Source organism: Nicotiana attenuata, unplaced genomic scaffold, assembly GCF_001879085.1.
Source record: "Nicotiana attenuata strain UT unplaced genomic scaffold, NIATTr2, whole genome shotgun sequence".
NCBI classification, from domain to species: Eukaryota; Viridiplantae; Streptophyta; class Magnoliopsida; order Solanales; family Solanaceae; genus Nicotiana; species Nicotiana attenuata.
Window position 1 is genome coordinate 358,661 of NW_017670483.1, and position 17,780 is coordinate 376,440.

The following is a 17,780-nucleotide window of genomic DNA, read 5'->3' on the forward strand; positions in this document are numbered from 1 at the left end:
ATCTCCCCGCAACATGTTTTCCCCTCCCATCCTTACTTGTTTATTTCTGCTTTACTTTCCGCTGTTCATTATATAACTGCATAGGTTTATTTGGTAGTCTGGTCCTAGCCTCGTCACTGCTTCGCCGAGGTTAGGATAGACACTTACCAGCACATGGGGTCGGTTGTACTGATACTACACTCTGTGCTCTTTTGCACAGATCCAGGTCCTGGAGTAGCATTTGGTCATCAGCAGTAGATTGGGAGCTATCCTTCAGTCCGAGACTCCAAGGTAGCCCTGCTGGCGTTCGCAGGCCCGACGTCTCTTCTATCAATTTTTTTATGTTCTGTTGTCATTTTTACTCGAGACAGACTATGTTCTTTCTTTCAAACACTTATTTGTAGTAATCCTAGACAGTCCGTGGATGATGTGACACCAGTTCTTGGGTAGAGGCACATGATGAATTCCGCATTATAGTTCAGCTTATTTAATTTAAGTCTTCCGCTTTAATTTCATATTCCATTGTCATTTAAATATTTAACGCTTGTTGTTATGATTGATAAAAGGATTTAAAATGAAATTGGTAGGAGTTTATGATTTGTGGCTTGCCTAGCTTCTACGAGTAGGCGCCATCACGACCCCCGAGGGTGGGGAAATCCGGGTCGTGACATTAACTTTTTGTACTTGTTAGATGATAATATGTCCTATTTCTTGTTCTACTTATGCTTTCACTATTTATTGGTCTATTAGGAGGTGTCAATGTCGACCTCTCGTCACTACTTCTTTGAGGCTAGACTTGATACGTACTGAGTATCGTTATTTTGTACTTATGCTACATTTTTGCATATATTTTTGCAGATTCAGAGGTCGGCACTAGTTATAAACATCCTGCCACTTAGGAGCTCGTAACGGATACTTTGTGGTGAGTTGCCCAATTTGTTTGATCCGCAGCACATGGAGTCCCCTCCCTCTCTTTTATCTAACTTTGTTTATATACTTTTTCCAAATAGATATTATTAATTGTTAGACATAGTCCACTCCTATTAGATGCTCATAATACCATGGCACCAGGTTTTGGATGTTGCTAGATAGTTATGGTCGTGTGTAGATCCCATCTCAGATATTTGTGTTTTGATAATGGTTTTGAGGCTATTTCCACTTTCATATTTATATCATATCTTATTGTATGACTTAATAATTTGGCTTCTGTTATTGTTATTGGGTGTTTTCTTGCCTAGCAAGCAGGTTAGGCATCATCACGACGTTCAGTGGGATTTTGGATCGTGACAAGTTGGTAACAGATCTCAAGGTTCTAAGGGTATCACTAGTCACGAGCAGGCCTAATAGAGCCTTGTGGATCGGCATGGAGACGTTATTATCTATCTACGAGAAGCTATATGCCTAATAGAGTCTTGTGGATCGGGAAATTGAGTCATTATCCTTCTCTTATACTCTCTCGCAGATGGTGAGCACTCACGCTTCTGCAGCAGTAGTAGGTGATAGTGAGGCGGTACCATTGACTGTAGCTAGGAGAGGTAGGGCCAGGGTTTGCCAAGTCATAGCTAAGGGTAGAGAACCTACTGTAGCCCGTGGCCGCACTAGAGTAGTGTCAGCAGACCTGCCTGCAGATCAGGTTGAGATCAGATCGCGTATGATCATGTTTAGGCTCTAGTACAGGTCGCGCCCCCTTTTTCCTTCGCGGAATTGGGTTTATGACATTTTGGTTAGGACAACTCTTTCCTTTTGGAAAAGGAGTTTTGCAGTTTTGAAGAGTCGCCACCTAACGATTTTAAGGTGCGTTAGGGCACCTATAGGGTTCAACTACAACTACGTTTGATAACCAGAGATAGGGTAAGGGCTTGAAATTATCCCAAGGGGAAGGTGTTAGGCACCCCTCAAGATCCACTAGTGTGGTTTCCGGCCAGATAATTCTTTGTGAGTTTGTGCAATTAACAAATAAACAAACAAGGCTCAAATAAGAGGGGATATTAAATACACAAGTGTTTGAAAATGATTAAATAAAATAAAGTTTTGAAAGAGCTATAACTAAGCATACTGATGAATGTAAAGGGGGTCCTAGGTTTGTTTGTAATATGGATCACATCAATGCAATACCCGGTAATCACTCCTCAAAAGAGGGGCTACACGTGGTATTAGCGCACCGGTCATCATATCCATATCTACCCTTCCCACCCCGTAAAGGTATTTAAAGCGCGGATTGATCTCGAACTCTATGGCGTGCTATTACCCATCCTATTCCTATCAATCCCGGAGGAATTTTAGGACTACTATTCTTATAAGAGGGATGATCTAGGCTGACTCTTAGGTTTAAAGGTAAAAAGGCTAAGGCGACATACAAAAACACATAGGACTACATTCAAAGGGGAAACATGTAAGCAATTAGAAGGCTCATACAGTCCTCCGCAAATAATACATATAAATAGCACGACTCAAACACAGTTAAAGTCTGTATTTTAAAAATCCTAAGGTAGGGGATTTGAGTCAGAACCAGATTCATTATGTAGCTCAGATAAGAAGTCCGAATCAGGCCTGCTTGCTGGTTGTAGCAGTTGCTAATTAAACAGAGGCGGATTAAATTTTATCATTATTATTACCTAAGGCTTGTCTAGGCGTAATAGTGATGTCTTAGGAGCATGATATCTATTGTTGATTAGGAGTGTAGTAAAACAGTAAACAATTCTAAACGAGCAATTTGGATCCTATAGGCATGCTTTCTAAACCGTATTGCTAAAAGGAGTAAGTTGTTTAAACTGATTCAGAACAGTACGAGTCAAACTGATTTTTTTTTACTAAACTGGTTTTAGGTCCTATAGGCATGCTCTCTATTATAGCTGATTTTAATCTTATAGGCATGGTATCTAATTGATCATGAAGTGGAGTAGGCATGGATTACTTGACCACAACGAAATTCCTATAGGCATAATTTCTATAAAGATATTGATTTTAATCTTACAGGCATGACATCTAATTTCAAAGCTGATTTTAACCTTATAGGCATGATGTCTAAGTGTGGAAGTAAAACATGCAGAATTACAAACAGATCCTATAGGCATGATATCTAAGTGTGAAAGTAAAACATGCAGAATTTATTAAACAGATCCTATAGGCATGATATCTAAGTGTGGAAGTAAAACATGCAGAATTTATTAAACAGATCCTATAGGCAGGAGATCTACCCTTAAAACATGCATAATTGCCCCATCCCTTTTTACTAGCCAACCCCAATGTTCGTTATAAATTATTACAGACCAAATACTTAAATTACAAAAGAAGTGCAGAAATAAGAAATTACTACCAAAAGAAGCCTGATCTTGACTTCCTATGTGAGTTATAAATTAATCACTTCAAATGCCCATGATGTTCAAAGCCTTTCTCATACCTGGGTGTGTCAAAGTTCCCTAAGGGTCTCAAGGGACCCCGGGCAGTGCTTACACCCAGGTCTGCATAACCAGACATAAATGAGTGCAGTGTGGAAGGGCCAGCCCTTATGCGTCCAAGTTCAGAGGGAGCTCAAGGGTCCCAAGGAAAGGCTCACACAAGAGGGGCAGAACCTAGGTTCTAAGAATATAGTGGAAGTGCAGGACAGAAATTGATTAAAACTGAGTTGGAAATAGTAAGTATTAAAGGGTGATTTAAAAAAAAATAGTAGGGAGCTCAAAATACCCAGAATCAGTAGTTACACAAAGGGTCGAGGGGTTTTGGGAATACATTGTATGAAGCATATGACCCCAGAAAGGGGCAGGTTTGGTCATGCACAGCAATAGATGATGCTGGCCTGCCCACAAACCAACCTAAGGAACACAAACACATAGAGCGGATATGGGGTTTAGGATTCATAAGTCAGCAAATCGCATAACAAGCGACTGACAGAGTACATACATAGGGAAACATTAATCTAAAAGGGGAAGGGAGCATATTTCAGCATGCTAGTAATGTAAATAGACTACAGAAACATTGGCAGAAGTGAGCATGAATGAGAGACTGAAGCAACTTAAAGAAACATATTGTTGTTGAGACTTAAAGAGTAAACTAGGACATACCAGTAGAGAAGCAAAGTGCAGAAAGGTAAAGCAAACAAGAGTCCACAGTCTAGCCTTGGCTTTCAGCCGGCTAGACAAAGCAACAGCACAAGTAGCAGTAAAGAAAGAGAGAGTTTTAAGTGTAAGTGTGTGTTTTGAACTCAAGTTGCTCGTGTCTTTTGAAAGAAGAGGGGGTGGGTATTTATAGCTTTTGAAAACGAGTGATAAGTAAGGTAATAAGTAAAGTCTTAAGACAAACATGGAAACAATCACAAGTCAGAATCAATTAACACAAGTGATTCCCTTTAATTAAGGAATCACTGTTTAACGGGTAGTAGCAGGTTTAATTAAGGAAAGAAATCAATTTGGGGACAGATTGATTATTGCCATATAAGGGGCAGTAAAAGCATGAAGTAAACAATCAAGTCTAAGTACAAAATAGGCTTATTTTGGGAAAGGATTCAGCAAGGTAAAATATCACAGTAAAGGGAAAGGAATCAATTAATTTTAAACAGGCGAGTGAAATTAGGGTTTATAAAGAAAATGCTTTTGCAATCAGTCACCAAATCAAGATCAATCAAGGAAGAAACTTCAGTATATAAATAGAGTGAACAGAAGCATCAGACATGCGAGGCCAAACACATTGGCAAAAGAGATAACACGAACATACAGTAGTGGCAGAAATAAGCTAGGATTCAGTAGTAAGGAAAATATTCGAGGCACAGTAGTCAAGTAGGTCAAGTAGTCACATAGAATCAACAGTGAAGCAGAACATAGTATTAGGTAAGAGAAATCAGAAACAGGTAAAGGTCTCACAGTAGTAATAAGTGAGAAAAACTTCTAAGAAATTTAGGGCTTCAGCAGTAGTCGAGTTTAAGAGATGGTAAGAACTCAAAATCAAACAAGTCAAACAAGGAAAAGAGAGTCAGAAACAAAGAACAAGTACACATTTAAACAAACAGTTTCAGAACTCGGATAAGACTAAAGGAACTAGGGTTTTTAACATGCTGAAATAGATAGAAGAACAATATGAGCAAGTCATTTTAAACATAGCAAAATCACAAACAATATTGAGATCAGAGAAGAGATCTTTTGAAAAACTTAAAGGAAACCCTAATCGTCGAAAAAATAAAGAGTCGTTTTGAAAGAAAAGTTGAAGAACCTTCGAGAAAACACTTAAGAAATTCATAGTAAGTACAGATCTAAGAGAGATCTGAAAGAAAATTGAAAGGTCTTAGAGCTAGGGTTTCAGAAAACCCAAAAGAAGCGAGAAAGACTTTGAAAGTGAACGATCTAACCAGAAAAAGTCAAGGATCGGCCATGAATGGCCAGAGAAAGGTCATGGATGGCCGGAGAAAGGCCATGAACAAAAGTCGAGCAAGGACTGGACCAGACCCTTCGAGGTCTGGCCATGAAACCACAGAAACAAACACCCAGGAGCCATAAGAGGCTGATACATGTCTCAAATGACCACGAGGGGCCATGGATTAGGAAGGTATTAGGGTGGGATTAGATGGCGGCGGCTAGGGTTCAGGTGAGGTTTCAGAGAGAATTGAGAGAAGGGGGATTCAAGGGCGGCGTTTGGTGATGAATGAGGTAGGGTAAGGGGTCGTTTAAGGTTAAAATGGAAAGGGCGAATAGTGGCCGTTGATCTAAATGATCAACGACCAGGATTGAAATGGTTAGGTAGGGAGTCCGGGTTGGGTCGTTTAATTGGGTTAGGGATCGGGTCTGAATGGGAATTGGGCCGGGAAATTGGGTTTAGTTTGGGATCAGATTTAGGCTAAAATTGAAATGTAATTGGGCTATTATTTAAATAGCCAATTTTCCCCTTTTAAAATTATAAAAAATAGGAAATTAACTTCTGGAAATAAATTGAAAGCACTAAAATAATTTATAGCATATAACTAACAATTTAAAAATACAGGACTTAATTTTATGAATATAAAACACAATTAAATCTTAAAAAGGCTAATATTGCAATTATGTGCAATTAGCTTTTAAAAATACTAAACAAAATTGTAAAAACCTGTAAAAATTACCTTAGCTATATCTTGGCACAAAGATGAAAATCCAATAGATGAATTACCAAAAAATAATAATTTTGGAAATGATTATTGGGTTTTATGGATAAAAAAGGGAAATAAATTGATTTAAAAACCTCAAAAATTATGGAAAAAATAATAAAACACTTGAATATGCTTACATATGCATATATGTGCCATTCTGAAGTTATTTTGCATATTGAAAATATATAGGAAAAAATTGGGTGTCAACAGTACACACTCAACATCCATAGGGTTTTATTGTTGCACCAGTATTCCATGAGGCTAGGCCAAGATAGGCAACATTATTAATGTCGTGACTCATTCTGGAGTGGTCTAGTGGCCCCAACCACATATCAGGCTGGAGGGGAAGCCCAAACCCTTATCACTCGCACCCAAAAGAAGGTAGCGGCGGTGGTTCAGATGTCGAGAGCATTTCCAGTTGGCGTCAAACGGCCTATGGTTACTAGACTTGTGGTTGAGCCTGCTATGAATACTGAGAAATAGAAGAGGCTTGAGAGATTTCAAAAGCTACATCCTCTTCACCTTTATAGTGACGCTTCAGAGGATGCCAAGGACTTTCTAGATATATGCCATCAGATTCTACATATTTTGGCCTTGGTAATGTCCAAGGGGGACTTCACTACATTCCAGTTGAGAGGGGCTGCTAAGAGATGGTGGTGGACGTATGAGCTGGTAAGCCAACAAGTTTATCTCCTCTTTCTTTGACTCATTTCTCAGACTTATTTCTAGAGAGGTACATCCCACATACCAAGAGGGATGAGTTAAGAGGTCAGTTTAAGCGCCTTCAAAAAGATTGAATGACTATGACTGAGTATGAGACGAGGTTCACATAGCTGTCTCGTCATGCTGCTTTCTTGATCCCCACGGAGGCAGATAAGGTGAGACGATTCATTGAGGGGTTAACTTATGGTATCAGGATTGCTATGGCCCTAGAGTTAGAAACTGGTACTACTTTTCACCAGGTTGTGGAGATAGCTCGGAGGATTGAGTGTATTCGTAATTATGGAGAGAGGTTATGATAAGGGACAAAAGGCCTCGTCATTCTAGTAGTCTTAGTGGTACCTCATCTAGAGGTAGGGTTAATTTTTGTATGGGCTAGCATAGTAGGCCAACTTACTCTATACAACAGGTAGCCAGGGCTGCAGTGTCTCAACCATCGTTTCGCACTCCAGTTCCATCTTGTTTTAGTGCTCATATAGTGAGTTCCTACCATGCTCCATCCGTTTAGGGTTCTTCTAGCAGGTATTCGTGCCATCAAGGGGAGATGCAAGTTCAGCAGCCTCCAGCAACTAGTTGCAATGAATGTAGAGAGTTTGTCCATGTGAGGAGATATTGTCCTAGACTTGCTAGGGGGCAACCCTGCATATTTCTCAGTTTGTGGTCCCCACACTAGTTGTTTCACCCCCGGCTCCACTAGGTAGATGGGGAGGTCAGGCAGCCAAAGGAAATCCTAGAGGAGGGGGCAAGGTTGGAAGTGGATAGACCAATGGTAATCAAGCTCGTTACTGTGCTGTTTCGGGTAGGCCAGAGGCGGCAGCCTCAGATGTAGTGATCACAGGTATGGTTTTGGTCTGTCAAAGAGATGCTTCTATGTTTTTCAATCTGGGGTCTACCTATTCATATGTGTCACCATTTTTTGCTCCCTAGTTGGACATGTCTCGTTGTTCTCTTGATATTCCTATTCATGTATCAATAATTGTTGGTGATTCTATCATGGTGGATTGTGTATATCGATCTTGTGTTCCTATGCGGAGTTATGACACGAGGGTTGATCTTCTGTTGCTGAACATGGTAGACTTTGATGTGATTTTGGGTATAGATTGGCTATCCCCACATCATGCTATTCTTGATTGTCACACCAAGATTGTGACATTGTCTATGCTAGGGTTACCACAATTAGAATGGAGGAATTCTCTTGGGCATACTCCTAGTAGGGTGATTTCATTTCCGAAGGCTTAGTGGATGGTTGAAAGGGTGTTTGGCACATCTGAGTTTTATTAGAGATACTAGTGCTGAGACTACCAATGTTGATTCAGTCCCTATGGTGATGGAGTTTTTCGATGTATTTCTTATTGACCTACTGGGCATGCCACCTAATAGGAATATTGATTTTTGTATTTGTTTGGTGCTAAGCAGTCAACCCATATATATTCTACCATATCGCATGGCTCCAACTGAGTTGAAACAAAATTGAAGGAGCAGTTGTAGGAGTTGTTGGATAAGGGGTTCATTAGGCCTAGTGTATCTCCTTGGGGTGCACCGATGTTGGTTGTAAAGAAGATTTATGGTTCCATGAGGATGTGTATTAATTATAGACAATTGAACAAGATTAATATCAAGAACCAGTATCCATTGTCTTGTATTGATGATTTGGTTGGTCAACTTCAGGTTGCCAGGGTATTCTCCAAGAATGATTTGAGATCAGGTTACCACCAGTTGAAGATTAGGGCATCACCCATCCCTAAGATAACTTTCAAGACTCGTGATGGGCACTATGAGTTTTTGGTGATGTCTTTTTGTTTAACTAATGCCCCAGTAGCTTTCATAGATTTGATGAATCGGGTGTTGAAGCCCTATTCAGATTCTTTTGTGATTGTGTTCATTGATGATATTCCGGTTTACTCTCGTAGTAGGGAGGAGCATGAGTAACACTTGAGAGTAGTACTTCAGATTTTGAGGCAGAACAAGTTGCAGCTAAGTTCTCCAAGTGTGATTTTTGGTTAGATTCAGTGGCATTCTTGGGCCACGTGGTGTCTAGAGATGAGATCTAGGTGGATCCAAATAAGATTGAGGTAGTTCAAAGTTCTCCTAGACCTTCTACAACTACAGGAATAAGAATTTTCTTGGGTTTGGCTGGTTATTATTGTCGTTTTGTAGAAGGGTTCTCATCTATTGCTGCTCCATTGACCAAGTTGACTCAGAAATGCATTCTTTTTAGATAGTCTGATGAGTGTGAAGAGCTTTTAGAAGCTCAAAACTACTTTCACTACGCTTCCAGTGTTAGTGTTGCCCACAAGTTGAGGGTTATACACAGTACATTGTGATGATTCTTGCATTGGTCTTGGTGCGGTCTTGATGCAGGATGGTAGGGTGATCGCTTATGAATCATGGAGGTTAAAGCCCCATGAGAAGAATTAACAGGTTCATGATTTGAAGTTATCAGGTATTCTGCATGCACTTAAGATTTGGAGGCATTACTTGTTTGGTGTGTCATGTGAGGTTTACACCGATCATAAATGTCTATAGCATTTGTTCAAGCAAAAGGATATGAATTAGAGGTAGCAAAGGTGATTGGAGTTGTTGAAGTATTATGATATCACTATCTTGTATCATCCGGGGAAGGCGAATGTGGCGGCGGATGCTTTGAGTAGAAAAACAGAGAGTATGGGAAGTTTGGAATTTATTCCAACAAAGGAGAGGTCCTTGGCTATGGATGTTCATGCTTTGGCTAATAGATTTGTGAGATTGGATATTTCTGAGTCAAGCCGAGTGCTTGCTTGTGTTTTTATGCAGTCGTCCTTGTTTGAGCGCATTAAGGCTCGTCAGTATGATGATCCACATTTCCTTGTCCTTAAAGATACAGTGTTGTGAGATGGTGCTAAGGAGGTGCTCATTGGTGATGATGGTGCATAGTGACTTCAGGTTCATATTCGTTTTCCTAATATGGATGGCTTGAAGGACTTGATTCTTGAGGAGCCTCACGGTTCGAGGTATTCTATTGATCTAGGTGCTTCAAAGATGTATAATAATTTTAAGCAACATTATTTGTGGCGTACGATAAAGAAGGACATTTGTAGGCATGTTTCATCTTGCTTGAATTGTCAGCAGGTAAAGTATTAGCATTAGAGACCCGATGGTTTGCTTCAGATGATAGACATACCAGAGTGGAAGTTGGAGCACATTACTATTGACTTTTTGGTAGGATTGCCACGAACTTTGAGGAAGTTTTATGTTGTTTGGGTCATTATGGATAGACTGACCAAGTCTGCGCATTTCATTCCGATCATGACTTCTTACACTTCAGAGAAGTTGGCCCAGATCTATGCTAGAGAGATTGTCCTCTTGCATGGTGTGTATGTTTCTATCATATCGGATCGAGGTATGCAGTTCATATTGCACTTCTAGAGAGCTTTTTAGCAAGAGTTGGGCATGCAGGTGGAGCTTAGCATTGCATTTTACCCACATACTGACGGACAGTCTGTCACGATCTAAAATCCCACCTAGTCATGATGGCACCTAACCCCAACATTCTAGGTAAGACAAGCAATGAATAACACAACTCAAATGATAGATCATCAATAACAATAGTTATTAAGGTGAAAATCCATATAATTACCCAATGATTGGTAGTACAAGTCAAGAACCACTAAGATATAGATTTACAAAGCTAGTATGAAGAATAAATACAATATCTCTTTGAAGTTTACATAAACATAATTACAAATCGTAAACTACCAAGAACAAGTGGTAGCTTATATCTGGAACACAGGTAAATCTTTAATGCTAGCCTTCGTCATCCACAACAGCTCAGCTCCAAGATCTGCATGCAAGGTGCAGAAGTGTAGTAGAGTACAACCGACTCAATATACTGATGTTCGGTTAAAAAATTCATATATTTAACCATTATTGCCTCATGTTCTCGAACTTTTAATCGTCTTTTTAGTATTAATTATATTGTTTTATACTTAATATTGTATTTTAACTGTATAGGAATAAAGCAGTGTGAAGATGAAGGAGATTTGAAATAAAATTGAATAAAATACGGAAGAAAAAGAAAGAAAATTAAAAGAATAAAAAAAGAGGAGGCAATGGGGGGACACCCTTTGAGGTTTGTCCCCCCAAGTGTAGTACAATAAAAAGGGAAAATACAATTTGAAGTGAAGAAGGAATTTTAACGTGAAAACGGCAAAACGTACTGCTTCTAGCGCTAAGGCCAGCGCAACGAGCTGGACCGGACACTGTGTTGCGGGATTTTTTTTTCTATTTCGCTCGAGACAAGGTTATTTCGGCATTACACGGTCCCAACTTGTATAAAAGGGGTTCTAAACCTATTTTGGAGAGAACGACGTATTTGAGATGAACTTTTGACCAAGGAGAGCACAGAACTGCCGTGGATGCCGGGTTTCATCTTTTCTTCTACCATACTTAGTAGTTTTTATGTTTCTTTGTAAGATTTGTTGTGTGGATATCATGTCTATGTGGAGCTAAACTTTACTTTCTAGGGTCGTGGTTCTTCATGAATATTGTTATTCGACTATTGATTTTGATTTCTTGATTTACCGTATTGGTTTATTATTCAATCTTGCCTTTAATTATTTGATTGCTTGATCACCAATTGAATACTATCTACAAATATAGAATCGAACTCAAAAGTGAGAATTCTAGATTGCACATAGGATTGCATAGAGCAAGTTATTGAACCTGGTCATCGGGGAATAGATTCGCTGTTAGGATAGACATATGCTAATTGCCTCGGTTGGTTATTTTACGGGAATTATAAATGCGTTGTTGTCGATTCTAACTCTATAGACATATAGGCGTTAGGTTAAGTTGAATAGGCGAGTAGGAGATCGACATATTCTTATGAGCAATATTAACCCCGTCAACCAATAAATCAGATAAACCGAGGCGCTTGTTGGATAGCATGTTATTGATGCCTATGTTTCATTTACTTGATTATTGTTCACTTTGTGCTTAATACTTAATAACTCGTGGCTCCGTGGGTACTTGCATTAGTTTGAGAGTTTGAATGAGACCGTCCCTAGTGAGTCATGTGCCGTATGTGAAGTGAGCTTTTTGTGTAGTCCTTGTATCGTACTTGTGTCTAGAAGTTGCTCGGTATGTGAGTTGAAGCGACATTTGAGGTGATGCTCGATTTGAAAATTAAGTTAGGCTTTCTTTGATCTTTTTGAGTTTTAATATGTATCATAAATAAAATCTATCCATACTTAACCCTTTTGAGCCTATAGACTTTTATTTGGCACCAACATTACAAGCCAATATTCCTTTTGTTCTTAGTTTATATTATTTTGATCATTTTACCTCTTAAGGCACTTTAATTATGAAATGAGTGTGAGAAGAAGTAAGGAGAGAATTTCGGGTGGCTTTCGAGTGGAACCAATGAAAGAAAGAAAGGTGCACTTATTTTGCAAAATAATACACCACTAGCGGAAATTGAAAAGGGAAAAACAACAGTAAAAAAAACGAAATGTAAAAAGAAACAAGAGAAGAATGTAGATGAATAAATTGAATTAAAGTAGTGCTTAAAGAAAGAGGGCATATTTTTTGGAGTGATCTTGTTTGTGAAATTGAAGTGGATTGAACAATTTGTGCTTAAAGTTTATTATGTGATATGTTAAATGCTTAGGAGAGTGAAGTACTATTCACAAATATATCCTACCCGTCCCTAAGCCCACATTACATCCATGAAAAAGTCCTAATTCATTTTACATCAAGCGAGCCTACATTAGTAAGATTTACATTATGGGCAAGCCTATGGTACCAATTGCATGCATGTGCCTTCTTTGTGAGAGTGAGGAATTTTCTTTGATATATGTGAGTCCTTAAAATATATTTCAGCATTTGATTTGAATGTGTGGATTCAATTTACTCTCTTGTTCTTGTTGTAAGGGCACATGGTTTCACGAGGGATAGGTAACGTTATTAGACTTCTCTATGATGTTGGGTATTCAACCCATGAGTGCATTGTGACATTGAATCGGTTTTTGAGGCTAGGATTGTCATGAACATGTTGTCTTTGTTGTGAATATTTCTTTTGAAGAATGGCATAAGAAAAAGGGAGCTGTATGTTGAATGCTTCAAATGTATTAAATATAAAGTGCTCAAGAATAGTGTGAATTGTTGGTGGACTCGAGGGCGAGCAAGAGCTTAAGTGTGGGGTGGTGATGTTCGGCTAAGAAATGCATATATTTAATCATTATTGCCTCACGGTCTATTACTTTTAATCGTCTTTTGAGTACTAATTATATGATTTTATGCTTAATATTATATTTTAACTGTGTAGGAATAAAGCAATGTAAAAGTGAAGAAATTTGGAACAAAGTTGAATAAAACGCACAAGAAAAAGAAAGGAAATTAAAAGAATAAAAAAGAGAGGAGACGAACGGGGGACACCCCCCAGTGTAGGACAATAAAAAGGGGAAATAAAATTTGAAGTGAAGAAGGAATTTGAACATGAAAACGGAAAATTGTAGTGCTTGTAGCGCTCTGCATTGCGGGATTTTTTCTGTTTCGGCCGAGACAAGCTTATTTCGGCCCTACACTGTCCCAACTTTTATAAAAGAGGTTCGAAACCTATTTTGGAGGGGAGGACATTTTTGAGAGGAAATTTTGACCAAGGAAGAGCACAGAACCGCCGTGGAAGACGTGTTTCGTCTTTTCTTCTACCATACTTAGTAGTTTTTATGTTTCTTTGTATGATTTGTTGTGTGGTTACCATGTCTATGTAGAGCTAAACTTCACGTTCTAGGGTCGTGGTTCTTCATGAATATTGTTATTCGACTATTGATTTTTATTTCTTGATTTATCGTATTGATTTATTTATTCAATCTCGCGCTTAATTATTTGATTGCTTGATCAACAATTGATACTATATATGAATCTAGAATTGAACTCCAAAGTGGGAATTCTAGATTGCACATAGGATTGCATAGAGCAAGTTCTTGATCCTGGGCATCGGGGAGATTCGCGGTTAGGATAGACATATGCTAATTGCCTTTCTTGGTTATTATACGGGAATTATAAATGTGTTGTTGTTGATTCTAACTCTATAGACATATAGGCGTTGGGTTAGGTTGAATAAGCGAGTAGGAGATCGACAGATTCTTATGAGCCCCGTCAACCAATAAATTTGATAAATTAATTAGTCAATTCACATGCAGAATAAAATATGATTGTTACATAGCCCATGACCCTAGATCGTTTTCATACAATGATATCATAAAAATCTGCTTTTTCCTAGTTCAGAGTTCACTATTTTTGTTTCAGTTATTCTAATTGCTTTAGATTTAAACACTTCTAGGTTAATTCTTGTTTAGATAATTAGGATAGTCTAATTTAGTTAATAGTTGATTGTCCTCGTGGGTTCGACATCCGACTTTTAGTCACATTATTACTTGACGATCGCGTTTACTTTGTGTGTGTGTTTCGCCGCAACATATACTCAGTAGGTATCCTAACTAACCTCGATGAAGTAGGGACGGGGTTTTAAGTCAAGGATACTCACTTTATTTAACCTGTAGAGCTCAATAACTTATACATGTACACATCACCAATATCGAAATCTAAGCTTGAGGTACAATGAATGCCATCGGTGCATATAGAGAAGATATGCACAAGTATCGTAAACCAACTAACAGTTTAGCACGTAATGAAGATTCACATTTGATGACATACAACTCATCAACAAGAACCAAATAGGCTTTCTACATATGCATCGTCTACAACAATGATTTTTATCAGCTGTAGCAAAGAAAGAAACTTCATAGAAGTCAAAATAGGAAAAAATAAAAATGCCTAGCTCATTCGAAAGGATCTCATAATTTCATTATCCATGACTGTTTATGTCTCTAGCATGACCACTTAATGAAATCTAGAGGGAAATAGGGTCCCCTCCCTTTTAATAAAATATGGGGAGCCCCGAGTATTTAATATAGAGCAGATATGCACAATTCCGTACCAGTTTAACAACTCAGCATATAGGGAAGATATGGGCCTTGCATCATTAAATTATCAACAATTGCATATATAGAGAAAATAGGCATGAATCCGATACCCGATACGATGGCAGCAACATCAACGTCAAGGTTATATTCCGATAATCTTGGTGCTTCTTTAGGTTCGATGGGCCTTTCGAAATTGTTCTTGCTCATGAGTCCCCGACTGCTCTGGCCTCGATCATTTCTCCTTTCATTTCGTATAAAACCCCTTCCGGACCCACTGTTTCTTTTATCCTCACTGTATGGCTGATACCGATCCTTATTCAGCCTTGGTTCATGATCGATATCTCTTTTGACTCCGTCGATGGGTCTAACAGGATAAACGGACCCGGAAGGAACCCCTAGTTGGTCATCTTCGACTTTGATCTTCGATTGATATTAGTTTTGTGCATCAGCCCAAGTGTCAGCCGGATGTTCTATTAGATTTTGCTTCAACTACTGTGAAGCCACCAAACTTTGAACATTGAGTCCTTGGGGTAAAAGCTTCAACGGCCCAATCATCAACTGCTGGTGGCAGGTCCATCCTTTCCATTCGATATACAAACTCTCTGAGCATTTCATTATCCTTTTTCCTTACCTTAAATAGGTCCGAATTTCTAGTTTCGACTTTGATAGCCCAGGCGTGTGCTTTCACAGAAGAGTCTACAAGCGTAGCAAATGAGTCAATAGAATTAGGGGGCAAGTTATGATACCCATATCATAGCTCCCTTTGACAGGGTTTCTCCGAATTTCTTTAGCAAGACAGACTCGATCTCATCATCCTCCAAGTCGTTGCCTTTGATGGCGCATGTGTATGAAGTGACATGCTCGTTTGGGTCATTCGTTCCATTGTACTTAGGAATCTCGGGCATGCGGAATTTTTTAGGGATCGACTTTGGAGCCGCACTCGGCGGAAAAGGATTTTGTACAAACTTCTTGAAATCTAATCCTTTCAATATCGGTAGTGCTCCCGGGATCTGATCAACCCTAAAATTGTAGGTTTCCATCTTTTTGTCATTTGCTTCGATTTTCTTCTCCCTTGATTCTATTCGTTTCGTCATCTCCTCGAGCATTTTTGTGATCTCGGGGTTGTTACCCGACTCGTTCCCACTTGACCTTTTCGCGACCGGTTCATCCCTGTGAGTGATCTCTCGAGACGGGTCGGGCTCGATCCTGGTCAGTATGCGGCTCTAGTTTGTAACTGAGCTATTGTCGCTTGTTGAGCCTGCATCATTTCGAAGATTATCTGTAGATTGACCCGTCTCTTTCATTGTTCTGAGTATTCTGTGATGTCGACTCAACTCCACCACGGATGCTATTCTCGGGGCCAGTAGGGAGGCTTATGTCGATACCATATGCGAATTAGCGTCCAACGGTCCGCAATTAGTATTCCGATGGGATCAACAGGCGGTATCTCGTTACCGGGCGCTATATTATTGTTTTCACCGTGGTGACCAGACTCACCGTGTGTAGGTTGAGGTGCTAATTGTGAGTTTGACATTTTGAGCTTAAGCCTAAAATCAGAGACACTTCAAAGAACAAGTGAAAAATAGTATGTGTTATGGAAATTCGTATCAAATAACCACTATTCTTCTTAGCCCCACGGTGGGCGCCAAACTGTTTACCCTCAAAATCGGATAACAATTGAATTTATATGCGGTTTTAAGGATACGTGATCTAACTTGATAACATTGAGAAAATCAGATTAAAATTGAAATCAATGAACAAAAAGTAAATGCGAACCACACAAGTTGAACAATCTTGGCCTTGAAGGTTGGTCACCCTCGAGTTAAAAGTTCCTTAATCGGTATCGGAACAAAATGATATGATAATAAAAACTAGTAATAACAGTATATTGCTGCTTTGTGATGCGTGTTACAATGTGTCTTACAAATAATCAGACCCCCTTTATGTAGTAGGGGAGTCCTACTTTAGATACGATTCTATGAAAGGTAAGGAATCTCATGATTTGCTAATTAATAGGCCTCTCCTTGATATGTGCCGAGATTTCTGCCGTGATATCCGATCGGTTGCGGATATTTTGGCCTTCTTATATTCAGTACGATAACATTTCTTCGAGCTTCGGAGTCGGGGTCAGTTTCGGAGTCATAGGCTCGATGATCTTGAAGATGTATTTCTAACTTTGTACCCTTGTTCGATGGAACCCGGGGTCAATCTTCGACCTATCACGTTTCAGCCCCTACCTGTAATGCAATAGATGATCCCAGTTTCGATCGCATACAACATTGTACTAGCTGACATTTATATAACAACTTATATAACGATTCGACCGGTCGTTTTGTGTATTTCTGCCCCATTTTTTCTTTTGATGCTTCACACATTTGTATTTGTGATTTTATGACTTGCAGGGATTGTTAATTTCATTTCGAGAATGTTTTGGGTTGATTTGGACCCTTTGGTTCTTGGCTTAGAAGCCTAAGTTAGAAATGCAAATTTTTAAAATATAAAATTCTAACTTTTTAACCAAAAACCATAATTCTGCTTTATGAAAATCCAGATTTAGGGATGAAAATATATGAAAATCAATAAAAAAAAAAAAAGTTAAAGTTACTACCCCTTGAAGTTGGAAAAAAATTGCTCCTCAAAATCACCTCTAAGTGAAGTCTAGATCTAAAAAATAGAATAAAATAAGCTAATCTCGAAATTCTTTATTTTAATCCAGATGAGATGTCGCAATTGTGAAACCTGGTTTGCAATTGTGCAGGTAAAAAATGTGAACCGTTATTCGCAAATGCGACTATGCCCCCTATGCTAAGAAGTTGCAATTGCGACAGGTGGATCACAAATTTGATAGTCGCAAATGCAACATAAGCTTCGCAAATGCGAAGAAGCAAGCCTTCCTCCTTCAGTCATTGCAAATGCGAACTAAGCTTCGCAACTGCGAAGCTACCCTCACCTTCCCCTGTATCGCAAATGCGAGCTAGCACTCGCAAATGCGAGCCTAGCATTTGCGA

The 17,780-nt window shown here is 39.0% G+C and overlaps 1 protein-coding gene across 1 annotated transcript; it reads left to right on the plus strand.

The window, feature by feature from the left end:
• Positions 1-6,688: 6,688 nt before the first annotated feature.
• Positions 6,689-8,737, plus strand: LOC109240076. Its single transcript, XM_019406693.1, has 5 exons — positions 6,689-6,760; positions 6,922-7,100; positions 7,317-7,392; positions 7,506-7,607; positions 8,477-8,737. Exons 1-5 carry the CDS (start codon positions 6,689-6,691, stop codon positions 8,735-8,737), a joined length of 690 nt encoding a protein of 229 aa, XP_019262238.1.
• Positions 8,738-17,780: the final 9,043 nt, after the last annotated feature.